Source organism: Heptranchias perlo, chromosome 41 (assembly GCF_035084215.1).
Source record: "Heptranchias perlo isolate sHepPer1 chromosome 41, sHepPer1.hap1, whole genome shotgun sequence".
Taxonomy (NCBI): domain Eukaryota; kingdom Metazoa; phylum Chordata; class Chondrichthyes; order Hexanchiformes; family Hexanchidae; genus Heptranchias; species Heptranchias perlo.
The window spans coordinates 9,329,153-9,350,687 of record NC_090365.1 but is presented as its reverse complement, the minus strand read 5'-3'; the positions used below and the strand labels follow the sequence as shown (position 1 = coordinate 9,350,687).

At 50.7% G+C, this 21,535-nt stretch overlaps 1 protein-coding gene across 2 annotated transcripts in view; it reads right to left on the bottom strand.

Annotated features, from left to right (window-relative positions):
- Positions 1-21,535, bottom strand: part of LOC137306035 (mitogen-activated protein kinase kinase kinase kinase 5-like) — a 104,857-nt gene that overhangs the window by 19,394 nt on the left and 63,928 nt on the right. For both annotated transcript variants that reach the window (XM_067975059.1, XM_067975060.1), the window contains exons 12-22: positions 19,825-19,941; positions 18,782-18,860; positions 16,351-16,406; positions 12,834-12,895; positions 12,204-12,248; positions 9,077-9,128; positions 6,609-6,810; positions 5,320-5,408; positions 2,721-2,762; positions 1,582-1,666; positions 285-364 (exon numbers count right to left, since the gene is read on the bottom strand). In XM_067975059.1, coding sequence (XP_067831160.1) covers positions 285-364; positions 1,582-1,666; positions 2,721-2,762; positions 5,320-5,408; positions 6,609-6,810; positions 9,077-9,128; positions 12,204-12,248; positions 12,834-12,895; positions 16,351-16,406; positions 18,782-18,860; positions 19,825-19,941 — 909 coding nt within the window. The remainder of the gene's footprint in view (positions 1-284; positions 365-1,581; positions 1,667-2,720; positions 2,763-5,319; positions 5,409-6,608; positions 6,811-9,076; positions 9,129-12,203; positions 12,249-12,833; positions 12,896-16,350; positions 16,407-18,781; positions 18,861-19,824; positions 19,942-21,535) is intronic.

Below are 21,535 nucleotides of genomic sequence, written 5' to 3'. Positions count from 1 at the left end.
CATGTGTACAGGTGATGCACACAGTTCATTTACACTAATCACAGGCAAAATGTACACAGGTTACAGGTAACACACAAACAAGTAACATGCACACATTAACACGCACACTTAATAGTCCCAGGTGTATCTAAAACACAGTCACAAGTGTGAATAAGTATACATGCATCCACGTGAATGGATATATCTTTGTGTATTGATGGAGATGTTTGTGTGTATATGTGTGTGTGGTACACATGTGTATCCATGTATATGTGAGGGCAGTGAGTGCACACATCTGACCTTACCTGTTCTAATATGGCTTCCTGCAGCTCGTTTAGATTCAGGGTATAAATCCCTTCCTCTGACCCCAATATGAGGTGCTGGCCTATAAAACAAACATCGATCAGAGATCTGCAACATCACTGAACTCGACAACTCCAGCTAACTCAGTGCAATCACTGTCACTCCCAGCAATGCTGTAATACTGGTCTGTAACTCACTGTCACTCCCAGCGATGTTGTAACACTAGTGTGTAACTCACTGTCAATGCTGAACACTAGTGTGTAACTCCCGGCAATGCTGAAATACTAGTCTGTAACTCACTGTCACTCCCAGCAATGCTGTAATACTAGTCTGTAACTCACTGTCACTCCCAGCAATGCTGTAAAACTAGTCTGTAACTCACTGTCACTCCCAGCAATGCTGCAATATTAGTCTGTAACTCACTGTCACTCCCAGCAATGCTGTAATACTAGTCTGTAACTCTCTTCACTTCCAGCATTGCTGTAACACTAGTCTGTAACTCACTGTCACTCCCAGCAATGCTGTAACACTAGTCTGAAACTCACTGTCACTCCGAGCATTGCTGTAACACTAGTCTGTAACTCTCTCTCACTCCCAGCAATGCTGTAACACTAGTCTGTAACTCACTGTCACTCCCAGCAATGTTGTAATACTAGTCTGTAACTCTCTCTCACTCCCAGCAATGCTGTAATACTAGTCTGTAACTTACTGTCACTCCCAGCAATGCTGTAACTCTAATCTGTAACTCACTGTCACTCCCAGCAATGCTGTAACACTAATCTGTAACTCACTATCACTCCCAGCAATACTGTAATACTAGTCTGTAACTCTCTCTCACTCCCATCAATGCTGTAACACTAGTCTGTAACTCACTGTCACTCCCAGCAATGTTGTAATACTAGTCTGTAACTCTCTCTCACTCCCAGCAATGCTGTAATACTAGTCTGTAACTCACTGTCACTCCCAGCAATGTTGTAATACTAGTCTGTAACTCTCTCTCACTCCCAGCAATACTGTAATACTAGTCTGTAACTTACTGTCACTCCCAGCAATGCTGTAACACTAATCTGTAACTCACTGTCACTCCCAGCAATGCTGTAACACTAATCTGTAACTCACTGTCACTCCCAGCAATGCTGTAACACTAATCTGTAACTCACTGTCACTCCCAGCAATGCTGTAACACTAATCTGTAACTCACTGTCACTCCCAGCAATGCTGTAACACTAATCTGTTACTCACTGTCACTCCCAGCAATGCTGGATCATGCTGTCCTACTCAGTACTGATGGGCAGTTACCTTTGGTGTTGGGGTGCGTCCAGGACGATACACAGTTAATCTTCAAAGGGCAGCCATTAAAAACTTTCAGTAACGGGACCTCCAACTGAAAGAGACAGTCTCCGAGTTACACAGGGAGCAACAGGAGCCAATGACTGGCACATCTTTCGGGGGTATTTACGCTAGATATTCTAGTTGGGTTCAGTGTCAATCACCACTCACATCCTGTAACAAACCAGAGTGAACAGCTACCTGCCCAGTATCCAGGGTAAATATAACAGGACCCCAGGGTCGAACATATACCCCCAGGAGTCAGACAGAGACCGCCAGGGGTCAATCAGAGACTGCCAGGGTCAGACACACACCCCAGGGGTCAGACAGAGACTCCAGGGTCAGACAGTGGCTTCTGGGGTCAATCAGAGACCACAAGGTCAGTTAGAGACCCCCAGGGTCAGATAGAGACCCCTAGGGTCAGATAGAGACCCCAGGGTCAATCATAGACCCTTTTGCCTTGCTCTCTGGCTCACTGGTACTCATCACCTGCTGCCCCAGACCTGCTTGACTTTGGTACGTGAATGAATTTACATTCTGTCCCGCTTAGGTGCAGGGTATAAACCAGCAAACAGGCACGGGCTCGATGGGCCGAATGGCCTCCTTCTGTGCTGTAACCATTTTACAGCACACTCAGTACCAACAGGATATTTATAGTGATTTATAGCCTTGACTGTCTGCCTCAAAATGTCAGCACAACAAACGCCCTCCCATTCGTCGCATTCCTGATTGATTCTAAAAGTTACCCATGTTTCAGTTTTGGTCACACCCAGCCCAATGCATCAGCCCCAGAACGCAGACTCCCTATCCCACCCTACACAAGAACGGAGTCAAATCCATAAACCCCCCTCCATCGCAGCCCAATAGTGGGGTAGTAGCAAACTCACAGAGCCCCCTCCCAATCCTGACCTTCACAGCGAGAGAGTTCAAACCCACAGACCTTCCCACAACAGCCCTACACTGGGATAGTACCAAACCCACAGAACCTTCCCCCCGTCCCACCCTACACAGAGGTGAGCCCCTCCCCCTCCCAGCCCTGCACAGTACCACCCCCCCGCCTCCAGTAATCTTCTATCCGACAGCCAGCAGTGTTTTTGGATGTCACTCACCTGCACTTTTTGAACGGTTGGGACTTCAGTATCAGGAGGTACCTGGGAGACAAAAGAGTTCTCATTGACGTTGTCCCCACAGAGACGCCTGTCAGTGCCCTTCCCCCCCCCCCCCCCCCATCTCCGCTTCCCGCTCGGAAATGGCCGCCACAGAGAGAAAGCTAATTCCAGAGCCTGTAGAATCCAGGACAGCAGAGCGAGAATCTCACTGACAGTCCGGTCACATGGTCTCCATCACGGGATCCGGAATTGGGACTAGGCCCAAGGCTCCGAGCTCGTGAGCTTCTGATCCAGCAGACCAGGGGTGAGCAGCAGTGTCTGTGCACAGTTTTGGTCTCCTTACCTAAGGAAGGATATACTTGCCTTAGATGGGGTGCAATGAAGGTTCACTAGATTGATTCCTGGGATGAGAGGGTTGTTCTATGAGGAGAGGTTAAGTAGAATGGGCCTATATTCTCTGGAGTTTAGCAGAATGAGAGGTGATCTCATTGAAACGTATAAAATTCTTAGAGGGTTTGACAGGGTAGAGGCTGAGAGGCTCTTTCCCCTGGCTGGAGAGTCTAGAACTAGGGGGCATAGTCTCAGGATCAGGGGTCGGCCATTTAGGACTGAGATGAGGAAAAATTTCTTCACTCAGAGGGTTGTGAATCTTTGGAATTCTCTACCCCAGAGGGCTGTGGATGCTGAGTCGTTGAGAATATTCAAGGCTGAGATCGATAGATATTTGGATATTAAGGGAATCGAGGAATAGGGCAGGAAAGTGGAGTTGAGGTCGAAGATCAGCCATGATCTTATTGAATGGTGGAGCAGGCTTGAGGGGCCGAATGGCCTACTCCTGCTCCTGTTTCTTATGTTCTTATGTCAGCTGTGACTCAGTCAGTAGCACTCTCACCTCTGAGTCAGTAAGTTCGACATTCAAGCCTCACTCCAAGTAAGACTTGCATTTCTATAGAGCTTTTCATGACCTCAGGACGTCCCAAAACACTTTACAGCCAATGAAGTAGTTTTTTGAAGTGTAGTCACTGTTGGGATGTAGGAAACGCGGCAGCCAATTTGTGCACAGCAAGCTCCCACAAACAGCAATGAGATAACGACCAGATAATCTGTTTTTAGTGATGTTGGTTGAGGGATAAATATTGGCCAGGACACCCACATTACAACAGTGACTACACTTCAAAAAGGACTTCATTGGCTGTAAAGCGCTTTGGGACGCCCCGAGGCCCTATATAAATGCAAACCTTCCTCTCGAACGCAGAGCATTCCCAGGCAATTCCTATATCAGGACACTTTCTGAAGGTGGTGCTGTCACGGCTAACACTGAACCCAGCTCACAACAGCTGAACGCTGTCAAACAGCCCCGGGTTGGGTATAGCAGCCAGTCTGAGCCTTAACTCCATGATCAGACCAACTCTGTATCTCACACACACCCCTTCATTTTCATATTATTAAATATTAATTCCTCTTCCATGTCAGAAGCACGAAACATGGAGCCCTGCAGACCCCGCACAAATCTCGTGGTTCCTGTTATTTTGAGGTTTGCAATTTGCTGCAAACCTCCCCCAACATGCAGTACCACCAGGTACCAGCTGGTGGCAGTGAAGGCACATGTGACCTCCAATGGTGCCGCAGCGCCATCAGGGGGACGGCTGACGAAACTGCAGCTTCTTCTGAAGTCCTTAAAGGAGCAGCTCACCCAAACTCATGAACTCTTTCAACACCTACGTGGGGAGATCCCTGGGGAAATATTTCCACTGGTGAAGTGACACTGCAAAGAGCTTCAGAGGCTCTTCTCGGATTAAAAAACGCTGAAAAAACGTACAAGCAGCCTTAAAATTCATGCAAAAGAACCAGGTGAGGGGAGATGAGGAGAATTTTTTTTTTAACGCAGCGAGTTGTTATGATCTGGAATGCGCTGCCTGAAAGGGCGGTGGAAGCAGATTCAATAGTAACTTTCAAAAGGGAATTGGATAAATACTTGAAGGGCTATGGGGAAAAGAGCAGAGGAGTGGAACTAATTGGATAGCTCTTTCAGATAGCCGGCACAGGAACGATGGACCGAATGGCCTCCTTCTGTGCTGTATCATTCTAAGATTCTATGACCTCAAAGTAACAGGACCACGAGATCTGTACAGGGTCTGCAGAGCTCCATGATTCATATTTTCTGAGGGGGGGGGGCGGTGGTACATTTAACCTCAGCACTCCCTGGACTAGGGAATGGGGACATCCTGATCGTTGTCCAGCCTTGGACACTGGGTAAGGATGAGATTAAACCCAGCTGCGATTCTCCCCACGGTTAAATAGCCCGGTGCTACTGACCGCCCAGGCTCACCCTTGATGGATGGACGCTTGGGTGAGGTGCAGGCGAGTGGCCAAATAGGAACCAGGGAGAAAACTGGAGGGAATCCTACTCCTGTTTCCAATGAGTAAGTAGAAAATGTCTCCCGCAGGAATGACCGACATTATTGCGATGTCCCCATAAGTCGGCCAGGACTTTGTCCCACGGGCGGGGTGGGGGGGGAGCCACTGGCGACGGATCTTGCGATGGTCTGTTCAGGTCTGTCGGCGACGCGTCGTAAGTCTCATGGCCCACTGGACTTACCGGTCGCTCCTTTTTCTCCTTCCTGCGTGGTAATAACGGTGGCGTACTTCCCGCGTCCTTGGCAAGGTGACTCGACCAATGGCTGGGATCTGTCAGGACACAATTCAAGAAATAAAACTGGTGCCTCCCAGACCCAGGAACCCGCGGGCACTCCGAGGGCACAGACTGAGTGAATCTGTCGCCGACGGAGCCCAGCTACGTCCAGGGTTGCGCCCCCTGACCTCAGCCGGGGTGGCACAAGAATTGGCCCCCAGTTTATGGAGGGTCGCACTCTGACCTCTGAGTCAGAAGGTCATGGGGTCAAGCCCCACTCCAGAGACTTGAGCGCAAAATCCAGGCTGGCACTCCCGGTGCAGTGCTGAGGGAGTGCTGCACTGCCGGAGGTGCCGTCTTTTGGATGAGATGTTAAACCGAGGCCCCGTCTGCCCTCTCAGGTGGACGTAAAAGATCCCATTTCGAAGAAAAGCACAGGAGTTCTCCCTGGTGTCCTGGCCAATATTTATCCCTCAACCAACATCACTAAAACAGTTTATCTGGTCATTTATCACATTACTGTTTGTGGGATCTTGCTGTGCACATATAACTGCCTATATTTTGAAAGCAATTCATTGGTTGTAAAGCACTTTGGGATGTCCTGAGGATGTGATGGCCGCTCCATCACCAAGACCGCCTACTTCCACCTCCCATAACATCGCCTGAATCCATCCCTCCCTCAGCCCATCTGCTGCTGAAACCCTCATCCATGCCTTTGTTACCCCCAGACTCAACTCTTCCAATGCTCTCCCACCTTCCACCCTCCGTAAACTTGAGCTCATCCAAAACTCTGCTGCCCGTATCCTAACTCGCACCAAGTCCTGTTCACCCATCACCCCTGTGCTCGCTGACCTACATTGGCTCCCGGTCTGGCTTCAATTTTAAAATTCCCATCCCCGTGTTCAAATCCCTCCATGGTCTCGCCCCTCCCTATCTCTGTAACCTCCTCCAGCCCTACAACCCTCCGAAATCTCTGCGCTCCTCCAATTCTTGCCTCTTGCGCATCCCCGATTTTCATCGCTCCACCATTGGCGGCCGTGCCTTCAGCTGCCTGGGCCCTAAGCTCTGGAATTCCCTCCCTAAACCCCTCCGCCTCTCTCTCCTCCTTTAAGAAGCTGCTTAAAACCGACCTCTTTGACCAAGCTTTTGGTCACCTGTCCTAATATCTCCTTAGGTGGCTCGGTGTCAAATTTTGTCTGTGAAGCGCCTCGGGACGTTAAAGGCGCTATATAAATGCAAGTTCGCTCTCAAAGTACCTGAGCCGCTGATATTGATGGCGGAATGGACAGGGCTCCTGGAGGCTCCGGCCGTGGGCTGTTTGGGGGCTTTGGCTGCTGACGGGCCACTGGAGCACCGGACCAGGGTGGCCGGCAGGTACTGGCATTGCGGGGTCCGGGTCACTGTCTTCATCTTCTCCTCCTCGGGGACGCTGTCCTCAGAGCTGCTCCGGAATTTAGGCTGTGTTGGTGGGGGCGGGTGGGTGCAGAGAGAGAGGGAAACACGTCAGCTCACTGGGATCAGGCACGGGTCAAAGCCGCGTTCCCCCATCAGGGAAACCCCTGTTCGATGGGAGAGTGTCAGAGACACGATAATGGGGAATGGGACTCAACTGGTAATTAACCCCCTTTCACTAAATAATTTCAAACTGCAGGAAACATTCTTTGCAAGGCAGCCCATGAGTAGGCAGAGTCTGCATGGCTCAGTGGGCAGCTCTCCTGCCTCTGAGTCAGAAGGTCATGGGTTCAAGTTCCCGCTTCAAGAGACTTGAGCACAAACCCAAGGCTGACACTCCCAGTGCTGGTACTGAGGGAGCACTGCAGTGTCGGAGAGGCCATCTTTCGGATGAGACGTTAAACCGAGGCTCTGTCTGCCCTCTCAGATAGATATAAACGATCCCATGGCACTATCTCGAAGATGTGCAGGGGAGTTCTCCCTGGTGTCCTGGCCAATATTTATCGCTCAACGTACATGACTAAAATACAGACTATCTGGTCATTATCACATTGCTGTTTGTGGGAGCTTGCTGTGCGCAAATTGGCCGCCATGTTTCCTACATTAAAACAGTAAGTACACTTCAAAAAAAGTACTTAATTGGCTGCAAAGTGCTTTGGGATATCCTGAGGTCGTGAAAGGCGCTATATAAATGCAAGTCTTTCTTATTGGGAGCGAATGGATCCACTGGATCTGGGGTTTTGGTGCTAGGCGCTGCAGTGATCACAATCTGCCCCTAGAGGGCACTGCTTTGCGAAGTGATGAGGCTGTGCTAGTGACACCTAGTGGTAGAACAGCAAGCAGTGCACCAGGGCCTGTTATATTGGTGATGGACTGAAGCTTGGATCTGGGTGGCTTGAGTGGCAGGTTGGACGTTGGGCTCTCACCTTTGACCTGGGACGGGCAGTCCACAGCTCCATAACTTCTCCATGGGTGCAGAATGGTCCAGAGAGGGGCCTACGCCCCGAAATGTTCTTAACGTGCATCCCTTCTCCAACTAAACGGAACAAACCCCCCCAGTGGCGATCATTCCTTTTGCTCACACTGATTGCTGAGGGAGTCCAGATCAAGGGGGCTTTACCTTAAAATTAGAGCTAGGCCATTCAGGGGTGATGTCAGGAAACATTTCTTCACACAAAGGGGAGTGGAAATCTGGAACTCTCTCCCCCAAAAAGCTGTTGAGGCTGGGGGGGTTAATTGAAAATTGCAAAAACTGAGATTGATGGATTTTTGTTAGGCAAGGGGATTAAGCGAAATGGAACAGAGATGGGTAAATGGAATTAAGATACAGATCTGCCATGATCTAATTGCATGGCGGAACAGGCTCGAGGGGCTGAATGGCCTCCTCCTTTTCCTATACCCTCTCCCTTTAACACTCATAGAATCATTGAAAGGCCCATCGAGTCCGTGCCGGCTCTCTGCAAGAGCAATCCAGCTACTCCCACTCCCCCGTCCTATCCCCGTTGCCCTGCAAATTTTTTTCCTTCAAGTACTTATCCAGTTCCCTTTTGAAGGCCATGTTTGAATCTGCCTCCACCACCCCCTCGGGCAATGCATTCCCGATCCTAACCACTCGCTGTGTAAAAAAGTTTTTCCTCATGTCATCTTTGGTTCTTTTGCCAATCACTTTAAATCTATGCCCTCTGGTCCTTGACCCTTCCGCCAATGGGAACAGTTTCTCTCTATCCACTCTGTCTAGACCCCTCGTGATTTTGAACACCTCGATCAAATCTCTTCTCAATCTCTGTTCCGCCTACTTTTTCTGATTCTTCTCTTTCGGGTGTTCTGTGCTCACTTCTGTGGGTTGGCCACATGCTGGGTCAATGAGGTATTGAGGTCCCCTGTGTGAAGCCCCTGGCCTTTCCTAGGACCCGGTTTGGTTAAACAGGCCACAGGAGTGAGTGCTTATCCACAATATTTAGCAGGCCTTGCAACGTGATGGCAGCCCAGCAAACATAAATTAGTAGGCCCATCCCTCCTGACAGACTTAGAACTGCTGGCGAAGCTGGTTAGATATTAACTATTCGATGTCTGATCCAGGAATGAACACAGACAGTCCAGGAATCTTCTAACAGATAAACTGCACGGTCAGTTTTCCACTTATTTCTGACATTATTCACCGATGTTTTCAATGAATTTTCATCAGAAAAACCCACCCCCTGATGCCCACTCCTCCTATCCTGCTCCCTACTTGGGACTTGGCCTGATACAGAGGGTAGAAAGTGCAGCTCACCTTGGGTGGTAATGGTGGAGGGATGTCAGCAGCCCTTAGGGTCTCCGTCAGTCTGCAACAGATCAGGGAATAAGATTAAACTCACACACACACACACACACACAACCCTACTGCACTGCACGGCAGGTCTGGCCTTCTGGTGAGGACAGTGTCCCACACGGACCAGGGCACCAGTCACATCGACAGGAGCAGCCTCAGGGGTTTCAGCCTGTTTCGAACTTCGACTGTTCCTCCACTGATCTAAAGTTTTATCAAAAGTAGAGGAGTTAAACTGTAACCTTACAGACATACACAGACTGAAACAGAGAGAGGGACACAGACTGAGACAGAGAGAGACACACAGACTGAGACAGAGAGTCACACAGACTGAGACAGAGAGTCACACAGACTGAGACAGAGACTGAGACAGAGAGAGACACAGACTGAGACAGAGAGAGAGATACACAGACTGAGACAGAAAGAGAGAGACAGACTGAGACAGAGAGAGAGAGACAGACAGACTGAGACAGAGAGTCACACAGACTGAGACAGATAGAGAGACAGACTGAGACAGAGAGAGACAAAGACTGAGACAGAGAAACACAGACTGAGACAGAGAAACACAGACTGAGACAGAGAGAGACACACAGACTGAGACAGAGAGAGACACACAGACTGAGACAGAGAGAGAGAGAGACAGACTGAGATAGAGAGAGGCACACAGACTGAGACAGAGAGAGAGACAGACTGAGACAGAGAGAGAGACAGACTGAGACAGAGAGAGACACACAGACTGAGACAGAAAAACACAGACTGAAACAAAGAGAGAGAGACACACAGACTGAGACAGAGAGAGACACAGACTGAGACTGAGACAGAGAGGGAGACACAGACTGAGACAGAGAGAGACACACAGACTGAGACAGAGAGAGAGAGACAGACTGAGACAGAGAGACACAGACTGAGACAGATTGAACATTGGGTAAGGATGCGATTGAACCCATTGTATTGCAGCCCTTTAGCCTCACACTCTGGAGCTGCCCATTTCTCTGGCCAGCTCTGGGTGATCAGATGGAGCCAATTGATGGGAATCCACGGCGCTCGGTGGGAAATGAACAGAAAAACAACCTAAATTTCTGAAAATCACAATTATAACCCGACCCTGTATTGTCTCCATCACCAAGACCGCCTACTTCCACCGTAACATCGCCCGTCTCCGCCCCTGCTTCAGCTCATCTGCTGCTGAAACCCTCATCCTCGCTTTTGTTACCTCCACACTGGGCTATTCCAATGCTCTCCTGGCCGGCCTCCCATCTTCCACCCTCCATGAACTTGAGGTCATCCAAAGCTCTGCTGCCCGTATCCTAACTCGCACCAAGTCCCGTTCACCCATCACCCCTGTGCTCCCTGACCTACATTGGCTCCCGGTCCGGGAATGCCTCGATTTTAAAACTCCCATCCTTGTTTTCAAATCCCTGCGAGACCTCGCCCCCTCCCTATCTCTGTAACCTCCTCCAGCCCTACAACCCTCCGAGATCTCTGCGCTCCTCCAATTCTGGCCTCTTGTGCATCCCCGATTTTCATCGCTCCACCATTGGCGGCCGTGCCTTCAGCTGCCTAGGCCCTAAGCTCTGGAATTCCCTCCCTAAAACTCTCCCCACCTCTCTCCTCCTTTAAGACGCTCATTAAAACCTCCCTCTTTGACCAAGCATTTGGTCACCTGTCCTAATATCTCCTTATGTGGCTCGGTGTCAAATTTTGTTTGATAATCGCTCCTGTGAAGCGCCTTGGGATGTTTTACTACGTTAAAGGTGCCATATAAAGGCGCAAACTTATTCTTGCTGCTGTTGTTATATTAATTATGACAGTAACTGGGGAAACGTAACCTGCTTGGGTTAACCCGGTCCGTCTATCGAAGCTGTTAAACCCCCATCGATCACAGAGCAATAGGTGGAGAGATACGGATATTAGCCTGGGGAGTACCCGGGGATCTGCACTGAGATATGCCTGGTGGGGGCAGTCGGAGGCTGAGCTACCCCCAGTGGGCACTGGCAAGGTTGAGACACCCCCAGTGGGCACTGGCGAGGTTGAGACACCCCCAGTGGGCACTGGCGAGGTTGAGACACCCCCAGTGGACACTGGCGAGGTTGAAACACCCCCAGTGGGCACTGGCGAGGTTGAGATACCCTCAGTGGGCACTGGCGAGGTTGAGATACCCTCAGTGGGCACTGGCGAGGTTGAGATACCCTCAGTGGGCACTGGCGAGGTTGAGATACCCTCAGTGGGCACTGGCGAGGTTGAGATACCCCCAGTGGGCACTGGCAAGGTTGAGACACCCCCAGTGGGCACTGGCAAGGTTGAGACACCCCCAGTGGGCACTGGCAAGGTTAAGACACCCCCAGTGGGCACTGGCAAGGTTGAGACACCCCCAGTGGGCACTGGCAAGGTTGAGACACCCCCAGTGGGCACTGGCAAGGTTGAGACACCCCCAGTGGGCACTGGCGAGGTTGAAACACCCCCAGTGGGCACTGGCGAGGTTGAGATACCCTCAGTGGGCACTGGCGAGGTTGAGATACCCTCAGTGGGCACTGGCGAGGTTGAGATACCCTCAGTGGGCACTGGCGAGGTTAAGACACCCCCAGTGGGCACTGGTGAGGTTAAGACACCCCCAGTGGGCACTGGCGAAGTTGAGATACCCCCAGTGGGCACTGGCGAGGTTAAGACGGCCCCAGTGGGCACTGGCGAGGTTGAGACGCCCCCAGTGGGCACTGGCGAGGTTAAGACACCCCCAGTGGGCACTGGCGAGGTTAAGACACCCCCAGTGGGCACTGGCGAGGTTAAGACACCCCCAGTGGGCACTGGCGAAGTTGAGATACCCCCAGTGGGCACTGGCGAGGTTAAGACGGCCCCAGTGGGCACTGGCGAGGTTGAGACGCCCCCAGTGGGCACTGGCGAGGTTAAGACACCCCCAGTGGGCACTGGCGAGGTTGAGATATCCCCAGTGGGCACTGGCGAGGTTAAGACACCCCCAGTGGGCACTGGTGAGGATTTGGTTTGTCTTATTTTAATTGGGATGGTGATCAGTTACTAACGGACTCCCGTCTGCACCACGGGCACCAAACTCCTCGGCACAAAAACCGTCACTTACACATCAACATCGTCGTAATCATCGTCTGAATCCGACGCCTTCTCCCTGCAGACACCGAGAAGCAGCCGTGAGTTTCAGCTTTGATTTGTTTATTGCTGCTGCACCCGATTCATCGCCCAGTCTATGAGCCTCAGTGTGCACACACTCACACACACTCACACACACACACACTCACACACACACACACTCACACTCACACACACTCACTCACACACACTCACACTCACGCACACACTCACACACTCACACACTCATGCACACACACACACTCACGCACACACACAGAAACACATATGTATATACACACACACACACAAGCACATAGAGGCAGGCATGCACACACAGATATACATACATAGGTGTGCACAGAGGCATACAGACACACGCACACCGATATACATACACACACTCACGTATGCATGCACACATTCAGACATAAATGCACAAACATACAGATACAAACGTGAAAAGACACACTCCGCATGCACAAACACACACATAAGCAGGAACACACATAGGCATGCACACTCACGCGCACACTTACGTGCACACTTACGTGCACACTCTCACGCTGACAGCCCTCAGTCATTTCTTTGAATCGCCCACAGCCCCTGAAGTTGACCAGCTCACCTGTTCCTCCTCCCGCTGGACCCGCTCGGTGAGGAGCCCGAATTCTGTTCCACAGTCTGCTCCTAAATGAAGAGAATGAATTCAGCAACCTGTCACTGATTGTGTCTCCGATATTGTGTGTCCGAGACTCACAGAGAGTCTCCCTCAGTTACTGATGGAGGGCGGCTTGGGCCAGTGCCCATCATAAGAACGCAGTCAAGGCAATCAATCACTCACAATTTTGACATGATGGGGCAAAATTCACTATATGAGGTCAGGCAGGGTCAGACAGGACTGTGTGGGTTCAGACTGGACTGTGCGGGGTCAGACTGGACTGTGCGGGGTCAGACTGGATTGTGCGGGGTCAGACAGGGTCAGACTGGACTGTTTGGGGTCAGACTGGACTGTGCAGGGTCAGACTGGACTGTGCAGGGTCAGACTGGACTGTGCGGGGTCAGACTGGATTGTGCGGGGTCAGACAGGGTCAGACTGGACTGTTTGGGGTCAGACTGGACTGTGTGGGGTCAGGCTGGGTCAGAATGAACTATGTGGGGTCAGACTGGACTGTGTGGAGTCAGACTGGGTCAGATTGGACTGTGCGGGGTCAGACTGGACTGTGCGGGGTCAGACAGGGTCAGACTGGACTGTGTGGGGTCAGACTGGACTGTTTGGGGTCAGACTGGGCTGTTTGGGGTCAGACTGGGCTGTTTGGGGTCAGACTGGATTGTGTGAGGTCAGGCTGGGTCAGAATGAACTATGTGGGGTCAGACTGGACTATGTGGAGTCAGACTGGGTCAGACTGGACTGTGCGGGGTCAGACTGGACTGTGCGGGGTCAGACAGGGTCAGACTGGACTGTGTGGGGTCAGACTGGACTGTGTGGGGTCAGACTGGGTCAGACTGGACTGTGTGGGGTTAGACTGGGTCAGACTGGACTGTGTGGGGTTAGACTGGGTCAGACTGGACTGTTTGGGGTCAGACTGGACTGTTTGGGGTCAGACTGGACTGTTTGGGGTCAGACTGGATTGTGTGAGGTCAGGCAGGGTCAGACTGGGCAGAAAACACAGGTGGGAGTAATTTGTAGGCCCCCTAACAGTAGCTATACCATTGGACAGAGTATTAATCATGAAATAATAGGAGCTTGTAACAAAGGTAATGCAGTAATCATGGGGGACTTTAATCTTCATATAGACTGGGCAAATCAAATTGGCAAAGGTAGTTTGGAGGACAAGTTCATGGAATGCATTCGAGACAGTTTCCTGAAACAATACGTCGTGGAACCAAACAGGGAACAGGCTATTTTAGATCTTGTATTGTGTAATGAGACAGGGTTAATTAGTAATTGCACAGTAAAGGATCCCCTGGGGAAGAGTGATCATAATATGATAGAATTTCACATTGAGTTTGAGAGTGACATACTTCAGTCCGAAACTGGAGTCTTAAACTTCAATAAAGCCAATTATATAGGTATGAGGGGTGAGTTGGCTAAGGCAGATTGGGAAATTAGATTAAAAGGTAAGACAGTGGATAAGCAATGGCAAACATTTAAAGAAATATTTCAATATTCTCAACAAATATACATTCCATTGAGAAATAAAAACTCCACGGGAAAAGTGATTCACCTGCGGCTAAGTAAAGAAGTTAAGGATTGTATTAGATTAAAAGAAGAGGCTTATAATGTTGCCAAGAAGAGTAGTAAGTCTGAGGATCGGGAGAGTTTTAGAAACCAGCAAAGGACGACCAAAAAATAGATAAAAAGGGAGAAAATAGAATATGAAAGTAAACTAACAAGAAATATAAAAACAGATTGTAAGAGCTTCTACAAGTATGTAAAAAGGAAGAGAGTAGCAGAAGTAAACGTTGGTCCCTTAGAGGCTGAGACAGGAGAAATTATAATGGGAAATAAGGAAATGGCAGAGATGTTAAACAAATATTTTGTTTCTGTCTTCACAGTAGAAGACACAAAAAACATACCAGAAATAGTGGGGAACCAAGGGGCTAATGAGAGTGAGGAACTTAAAATAATGAATATCAGTAGAGAAAAAGTACTAGAGAAATTAATGGGACTAAAAGCCAATAAATCCCCTGTCCTAGTGTTCCAAAAGAGGTGGCTGCAGAGATAGTGGATGCATTGGTTGTGATCTTCCAGAATTCCCTCGATTCTAGAACGGTCCCAGTGGATTGGAAGGTAGCAAATGTAACCCCACTATTCAAGAAAGGAGGGAGAGAGAAAACAAGGAACCACAGGCCAGTTAGCCTGACATCAGTCATCGGGAAAATGCTGGAATCCATTATTAAGGAAGTGGTAACAGGGCACTTAGAAAATCATAATATGATTAGGCAGAGTCAACATGTTTTTGTGGAAGGGAAATCGTGTTTGATAAATTTATTAGAGTTTTTTGTGGATGCAACAAGCAGGGTAGATAAAGGGGAACTTGTAGTCTATTTGGATTTTCGATAGACATTCGATAAGGTGCCACATAAAAGGTTAAGATAAGGGCTCATGGGGTTGGGGGTAATATATTAGCATGGATAGAGGATTGGTTAACGGACAGAACACAGAGAGTAGGGATAAACAGATCATTTTCAGATTGGCAGGCTGTAACTAGTGGAGTGCCGCAAGGATCAGTGCTGGGGTCTCAATATATTCAAGACTGAGATCGATAGATTTTTGGACTCTAGGGGAATCAAGGGATATGGGGATCGGGCGGGAAAGTGGAGTTGAGGGCGAAGATCAGCCATGAACTTATTGAATGGAGGAGCAGGCTCGAGGGGCCGTGTGGTCTACTCCTGCTCCTGTTTCTTATGTTCTTATCTTCTAGGCTGGACTGTGTGAGGTCAGACTGGAGTGTGTGAGGTCAGACTGGACTGTGTGGGGTCAGACTGGAGTGTGTGGGGTCAGACTGGAGTGTGTGGGGTCAGACTGGAGTGTGTGGTGTCAGACAGGGTCAGACTGGAGTGTGTGGGGTCAGACTGGAGTGTGTGGGGTCAGACTGGAGTGTGTGGGCTCAGACAGGGTCAGACTGGACTGTGCGGGGTCAGACTGGAGTGTGTGGGCTCAGACAGGGTCAGACTGGACTGTGCGGGGTCAGACTGGAGTGTGTGGTGTCAGACAGGGTCAGACTGGACTGTGCGGGGTCAGACTGGAGTGTGTGGGCTCAGACAGGGTCAGACTGGACTGTGTGGGGTCAGACAGGGTCAGACTAGGATGTTTAGGGTCAGCATCCCTCAACCAGCATCACTAAAACAGATTATCTGGTCATTTATCACACTGCTTATTGTGGGATCTTGCTGTGCGCACATTGGCTGCTAGGTTTCCTACATTACTACACGTCAAAACAACTACTTCATTGGCTGTAAAGCGCTTTGGTGTGCCCTGAGGTGATGACAAACAATGTCCTCCTTATCTCCCCTTCCCAGTGACTGTGCCTATTCCCGTCTGCACCCCTCCCCTGGGGGGGGGGGCGGGGTCAGAGGTGACGATGGCTTTCCTCTTGTTGTCTCGATGTTGGTCAGGGTGCATCCGCTAAAAGCCTCACCTTATTCTGCCAGGACTCCTCCCTCCGTAAGGCTTGTTCAAACTGAATCTTGTGTACTGTGAAAACATCGTCATCAGGGTTGTTAGAAACCATTAAACGGGAATGGGACTGTTGACCCGCCTCGAGCTGATTCCCTCCCTTCCTCGTCCCTCCCACTCCCTGCAGACAGCTTCCACTGAAACCTGGTCCAAATTTCCTGAGGGTAGAGGACTTAAACCAGGGACAAACTCCAAAAAAAACGTCCAAACTACGAGCTGCCTCCATGTGTTCTTGCCGTCTACTGAATAACAAAAGCTCCTGAAAACTAACTCCCCCCAGCCCTGTTTATATGAGTCGCCAAAGAAAGTGAGCAATCCACAGAGGGAGAGCTTCCATTTGCCCAATACAGTCCCTCCCCATAGCGACACACCCTGTTGACTACGCTCGGGATATAGAGACACCGGAGAAGGTGCAAAATAGATTCACTGGGATGATACCAGAAGTGAGAGGTTATACCTATCAGGAAAGATTGAACAGGGCTGGGGCTCTATTCTCTAAAAAAAAGAGAAGGCTGAAGGGGTGACCTGATGAAGGCCATTACGATTATGAAAAGGTTCGATAGGGTAGACATGGAAGTTTCCACTTGTGGAGGGAGTCCAAAACTAGGGGCCAATAATACAAGATATTCACTAATAAATCCAATCGGGAATTCAGGAGAAGCTTCTTTACTCAGAGAGTGGTTAGAATGTGGAACTCGCTATCACAGGGAGTTGAGGCGAATAGTGTAGAGGCATTTAAGGGGAAGCTGGATAAACACATGAGGGAGAAAGGAATAGAAGGATATGCTGATAGGGTGAGATGAAGTAGGGTGAGAGGAGGCTCATGTGGAGCATAAACGCCGGCATGGACCAGTTGGGCCGAATGGCCTGTTTCAGTGCTGTACATTCCATGTAAATCTATGAAATTTGAAGTGTAGATTGGCAGGGCCAAGAATTTGGAGACCCCACCAGGGGTACTGAATCATAGAATCATAGAATCATAGAAGTTACAACATGGAAACAGGCCCTTCGGCCCAACATGTCCATGTCACCCAGTTTATACCACTAAGCTAGTCCCAATTGCCTGCACTTGGCCCATATCCCTCTATACCCATCTTACCCATGTAACTGTCCAAATGCTTTTTACTGCTGGAGATTAACCAGCTAGAACCACACAACCTCCCAGTACAGAGCACTGCCTGTCCCGTCCAGCCAGGACCGCTCTGCCCAATGGGACATTGATGGGCTTATCTGCCGAAATGCATCTCCGTCACCTACAATCCCACTTCCCAGATCATCATCAAACTTCAATTTAAAGGGAGCTCGGTGAACTGATTCTAGACGGACCCTGCTGGGAAGTTCCAGCCCACCCTCCGCTCGCCCAGTGAGAAGATAAAACATCTCACAGTTTCACATCAGATGTGACAACCTTGGATCGAAGCCCCATAACCGCCACCTGTACATTATGACAGGGAGAGGGGCTGAGCAAGCCGCTCCGTCTCCCTGCCTTGATTCCACTGCCGCCTAGGGACAACCAGGCGGGGGTGGCGGAGATCCCTGGGGCAGCCGGTGAAGATCCGCTGGTGGCTTTTTCTGGGGGAAGAGGGCCCCCATACTGGGCACCTCTCCCTCCCATTAGGCCTTGCCTTTTTAGGCCTCGGTGTGGGCCAACATTTACCTTGAGGCCTCGCTAGTCACGTGAATCACACTGGGAGCCCTCAGTCGAAAAATAAATGACTTCTATAGGAACAGGAGTAGGCCATTCAGCCCCTCGAGCCTGTTCCGCCATTCAATTAGGTCATGGCCGATCTGTATCTAATCTCCATCTACCCATGTTGGTTATGTAACCCTTAATTCCTTTGCCTATCAAAAATCTATCAATCTCAGTTTTGACATTTTCAATGGACCCCCAGCCTCAGCAGCTTTTTGGGGGAGAGAGTTCCAGATTTCCACTACCCTTTGCGTGAAGAAGTGCTTCCTGACATCACCCCTGGTTCTAATTTTAAGGTAATTCCCCCTTGTTCTGGACTCCCCCCACCAGGGGAAATAGTTTCTCTCCATCTGCCCTATCAATTCCTTTAATCATCTTAAACATCTCAATTAAACCACCCCTTAATTTTCTATACTCAGGGAAATACAAGGCTAGTCTGTGCAACCTGTCCTCATGATTTGACCATTTTAGCTTCTGCCGACACATGAAACCAGGACGGGAACACGGGCGGAATTCCCGCCCCAAACATTCCTGAAGGAGAAAGAGGAAAATCCAGGCCTTGAGGGTAAAAAAAGTAAAATCTACTTAACGCCTGTACAATCCATTGTAGAATCGTTCTCAAATTAAACAGGTCACCAGCTCAGCCCAGGATCTGACACCCTGGTGAGTTAACTTAACGTGTTGAGGCAAGACTGAGACTCACGGTTTATTTCCGAGTTCGTTCTCTCTGCTTGCGAGTGTCGGTTGGTGGAGTGAATCCTCCGCGGGACAGCAGGAGGCGGCTGTGGGGGAGGAGAAAGGGTCAGAGGGTGAGGTGCCACGGGCCGATCCTAGAACCAGTATTGCGCTCGCTGTGGCTCGTGCTCTTTGAGGGGAGAGATGTTAGTGCTGAGGAGCACCAGCATTCTGGACAAACATTCTCAGAGCAGGTACAGAGTAAAGCTCCCTCTACACTCTCCCACCAAACACTCCCAGGGCAGGTACAGCACGGGTTAGATACAGAGTAAAGCTCCCTCTACACTGTCCCATCAAACGCTCCCAGGACAGGTACAGCACGGGTTAGATACAGAGTAAAGCTCCCTCTACACTGTCCCATCAAACACTCCCAGGGCAGGTACAGCACGGGTTAGATACAGAATAAAGCTCTCTATACACTGTCCCATCAAACACTCCCAGGGCAGGTACAGTATGGGTTAGATACAGAGTAAAGCTCCCTCTACACTGTCCCACCAAACACTCCCAGGGCAGGTACAGCATGGGTTAGATACAGAGTCAGGCTCCCTCTACACTGTCCCATCAAACACTCCCAGGGCAGGTACAGTACGGGTTAGATACAGAGTAAAGCTCCCTCTACACTGTCCCATCAAACACTCCCAGGACAGGCACAGCACGGGTTAGATACAGAGTAAGGCTCCCTCTACACTGTCCCATCAAACACTCCCAGGGCAGGTACAGTACGGGTTAGATACAGAGTAAAGCTCCCTCTACACTGTCCCATCAAACACTCCCAGGGTAGGTAGAGCACGGGTTAGATACAGAGTAAAGCTCCCTCTACACTGTCCCATCAAACACTCCCAGGACAGGTACAGCACGGGTTAGATACAGGGTAAAGCTGAGTCTCAGTAGGAGAGGAAGTTCTGTACCTTCCCCCAGCCCCCAGTAGCAGGGTGTGGCCCGGATCTCCCACAATAGCAGGGGGGGGCGGTGACAATGGTGTAGAGAACAGGTATTCAGAGCGTTACAAACCTCAGGGTCGTCTTCATCCATCTCCCGGAGGCTGGAGTGTTTCTCTGGGTTCCGGAGCTTGTCGAGTAGATCGTGGACCAGGACTCGGCTGAGACCGGACTGTGCCACAAACTGGTGCTAAAGGAGAGCGAGTTAGACAGGAGGGCGGGGCGGGGAGAACGAGAAAGGGAGAAAGAAAGGAAGGAAGAGAGAGTGAGGGAAAAAGGAAAGGGACAACGAGAAAGGGGAGAGCAGGAGAGATGGGGAGGAAGGAAGAGGACAGCGAGAGAAAGTAGGAGTGGGAGAGAGGGATGGAGAGAGAGAGAGACAGACAATTTATAAATAACCTGAGACTATTAATGAGTTTGCAGTTTTCCAGAATCCACGGCCTCAATTATAACGGGAGGGGGGGGGTGCAGGAATGGTGAAACGGGCAGCGCACCAGGACAGTCTGGGGATATGGAGGCCCGGTCAATCTTAACGGCAAGGCCTCGTTTATACAAAGGCTCCTCGAGTCCCGTCCGACACCCGGGCAGAAACGCTACCTGGCGGGCAGGCGGGAATTTGGTGGCAGGAGGCCGCAGCCTGGAGACTCGTGTAAAACGCTTCCCTGGCAGTCAGGTGAGAGGAGGGGTCTGGAGGAGCTCAGAGATCGGGGTGGGGGTTAAAATCGAGGCCCATTTTTCCACTTTGGAGCCTGTAGTTTAACTTTTCAATTCTGCCTGGGGCGGGGCGGGGGGGCGGTGGATTTTGAAAATGGTGGTCTCCAATCGCCATGGCGATGACCTGTGGCGTGTGAACCGTTCACTATTCTACAGTAGGCCGTGAAGAAATATCTTTTCTCTTCCCCTGCATATCTCTCGCCCCACTCCTCTCCTAAAGGCGGTCACGCACAGGGGGTACAGCTCCACAGACAAGAACCGCCCTCCAGAACCTTTCCTGAGCGCCCGTTCTCAAGGCCTGAGGCCTGCGAGTGTCTTCAGGCTCTCTGACTGTGGGGGCGGAGGGAGGGAGAGGCATCGTAGCCCCGCCTGAGCCTGAGTTCCACATACACGCACACACTTTCCAGCCAGAGGCACTGAGTGGTGATCAGGGAAAGGAGTCGTGGCTGATTTTTTTCCCTCCCAACCGGGGGGGGGGGGCACTATGGCTAATGGCCGCCCACCTCCCCTCTCCCTCTTCGTCCTCCGCCCCACCCTTCCTCTTCCCGTCCCCTCCCCCTCCCCCAATTTAATATTGGACCTTCTGGGGGTCATGAATCAAGTCTCCGGGGGCATGGGAAATGGACATACATCCCCCCCCCCAACCAGGATAGCAGGTGGGCGCTGGAGTCTCCAGACTAGTGCCTGAGATGTGCCCATATAGACATGGGCACCTACAGGCCGGACGCAGATCAGGTGCCCCCCCACTGACCCTGCATACTGGGGGGGGGGGGGGGGAGGAGGGACGGAGGGGGGGGTCAGTGCTGGAGGTCGTAACTGCCCAGGGTCGCATAACCCACATATTTTAGGGCCCAAGTACTCCCCCGCGCACCACAGTGACCGAGAGTTTTAATAGAGGGCTTTCGGTGCCACAATGGATCCTGGGATAGTTCTGCCTCCATTGTGTTCGCTCACTGTGACAGCAAGGGTGGGATTTCCCATCACGGTCGAGGGGTAAGATCACGATCCAGAGGTTGGAGGGTGAGAGGACAGCACCTTAGCCCTGAGCTTCCCGCTGTGACTGCGCCGAT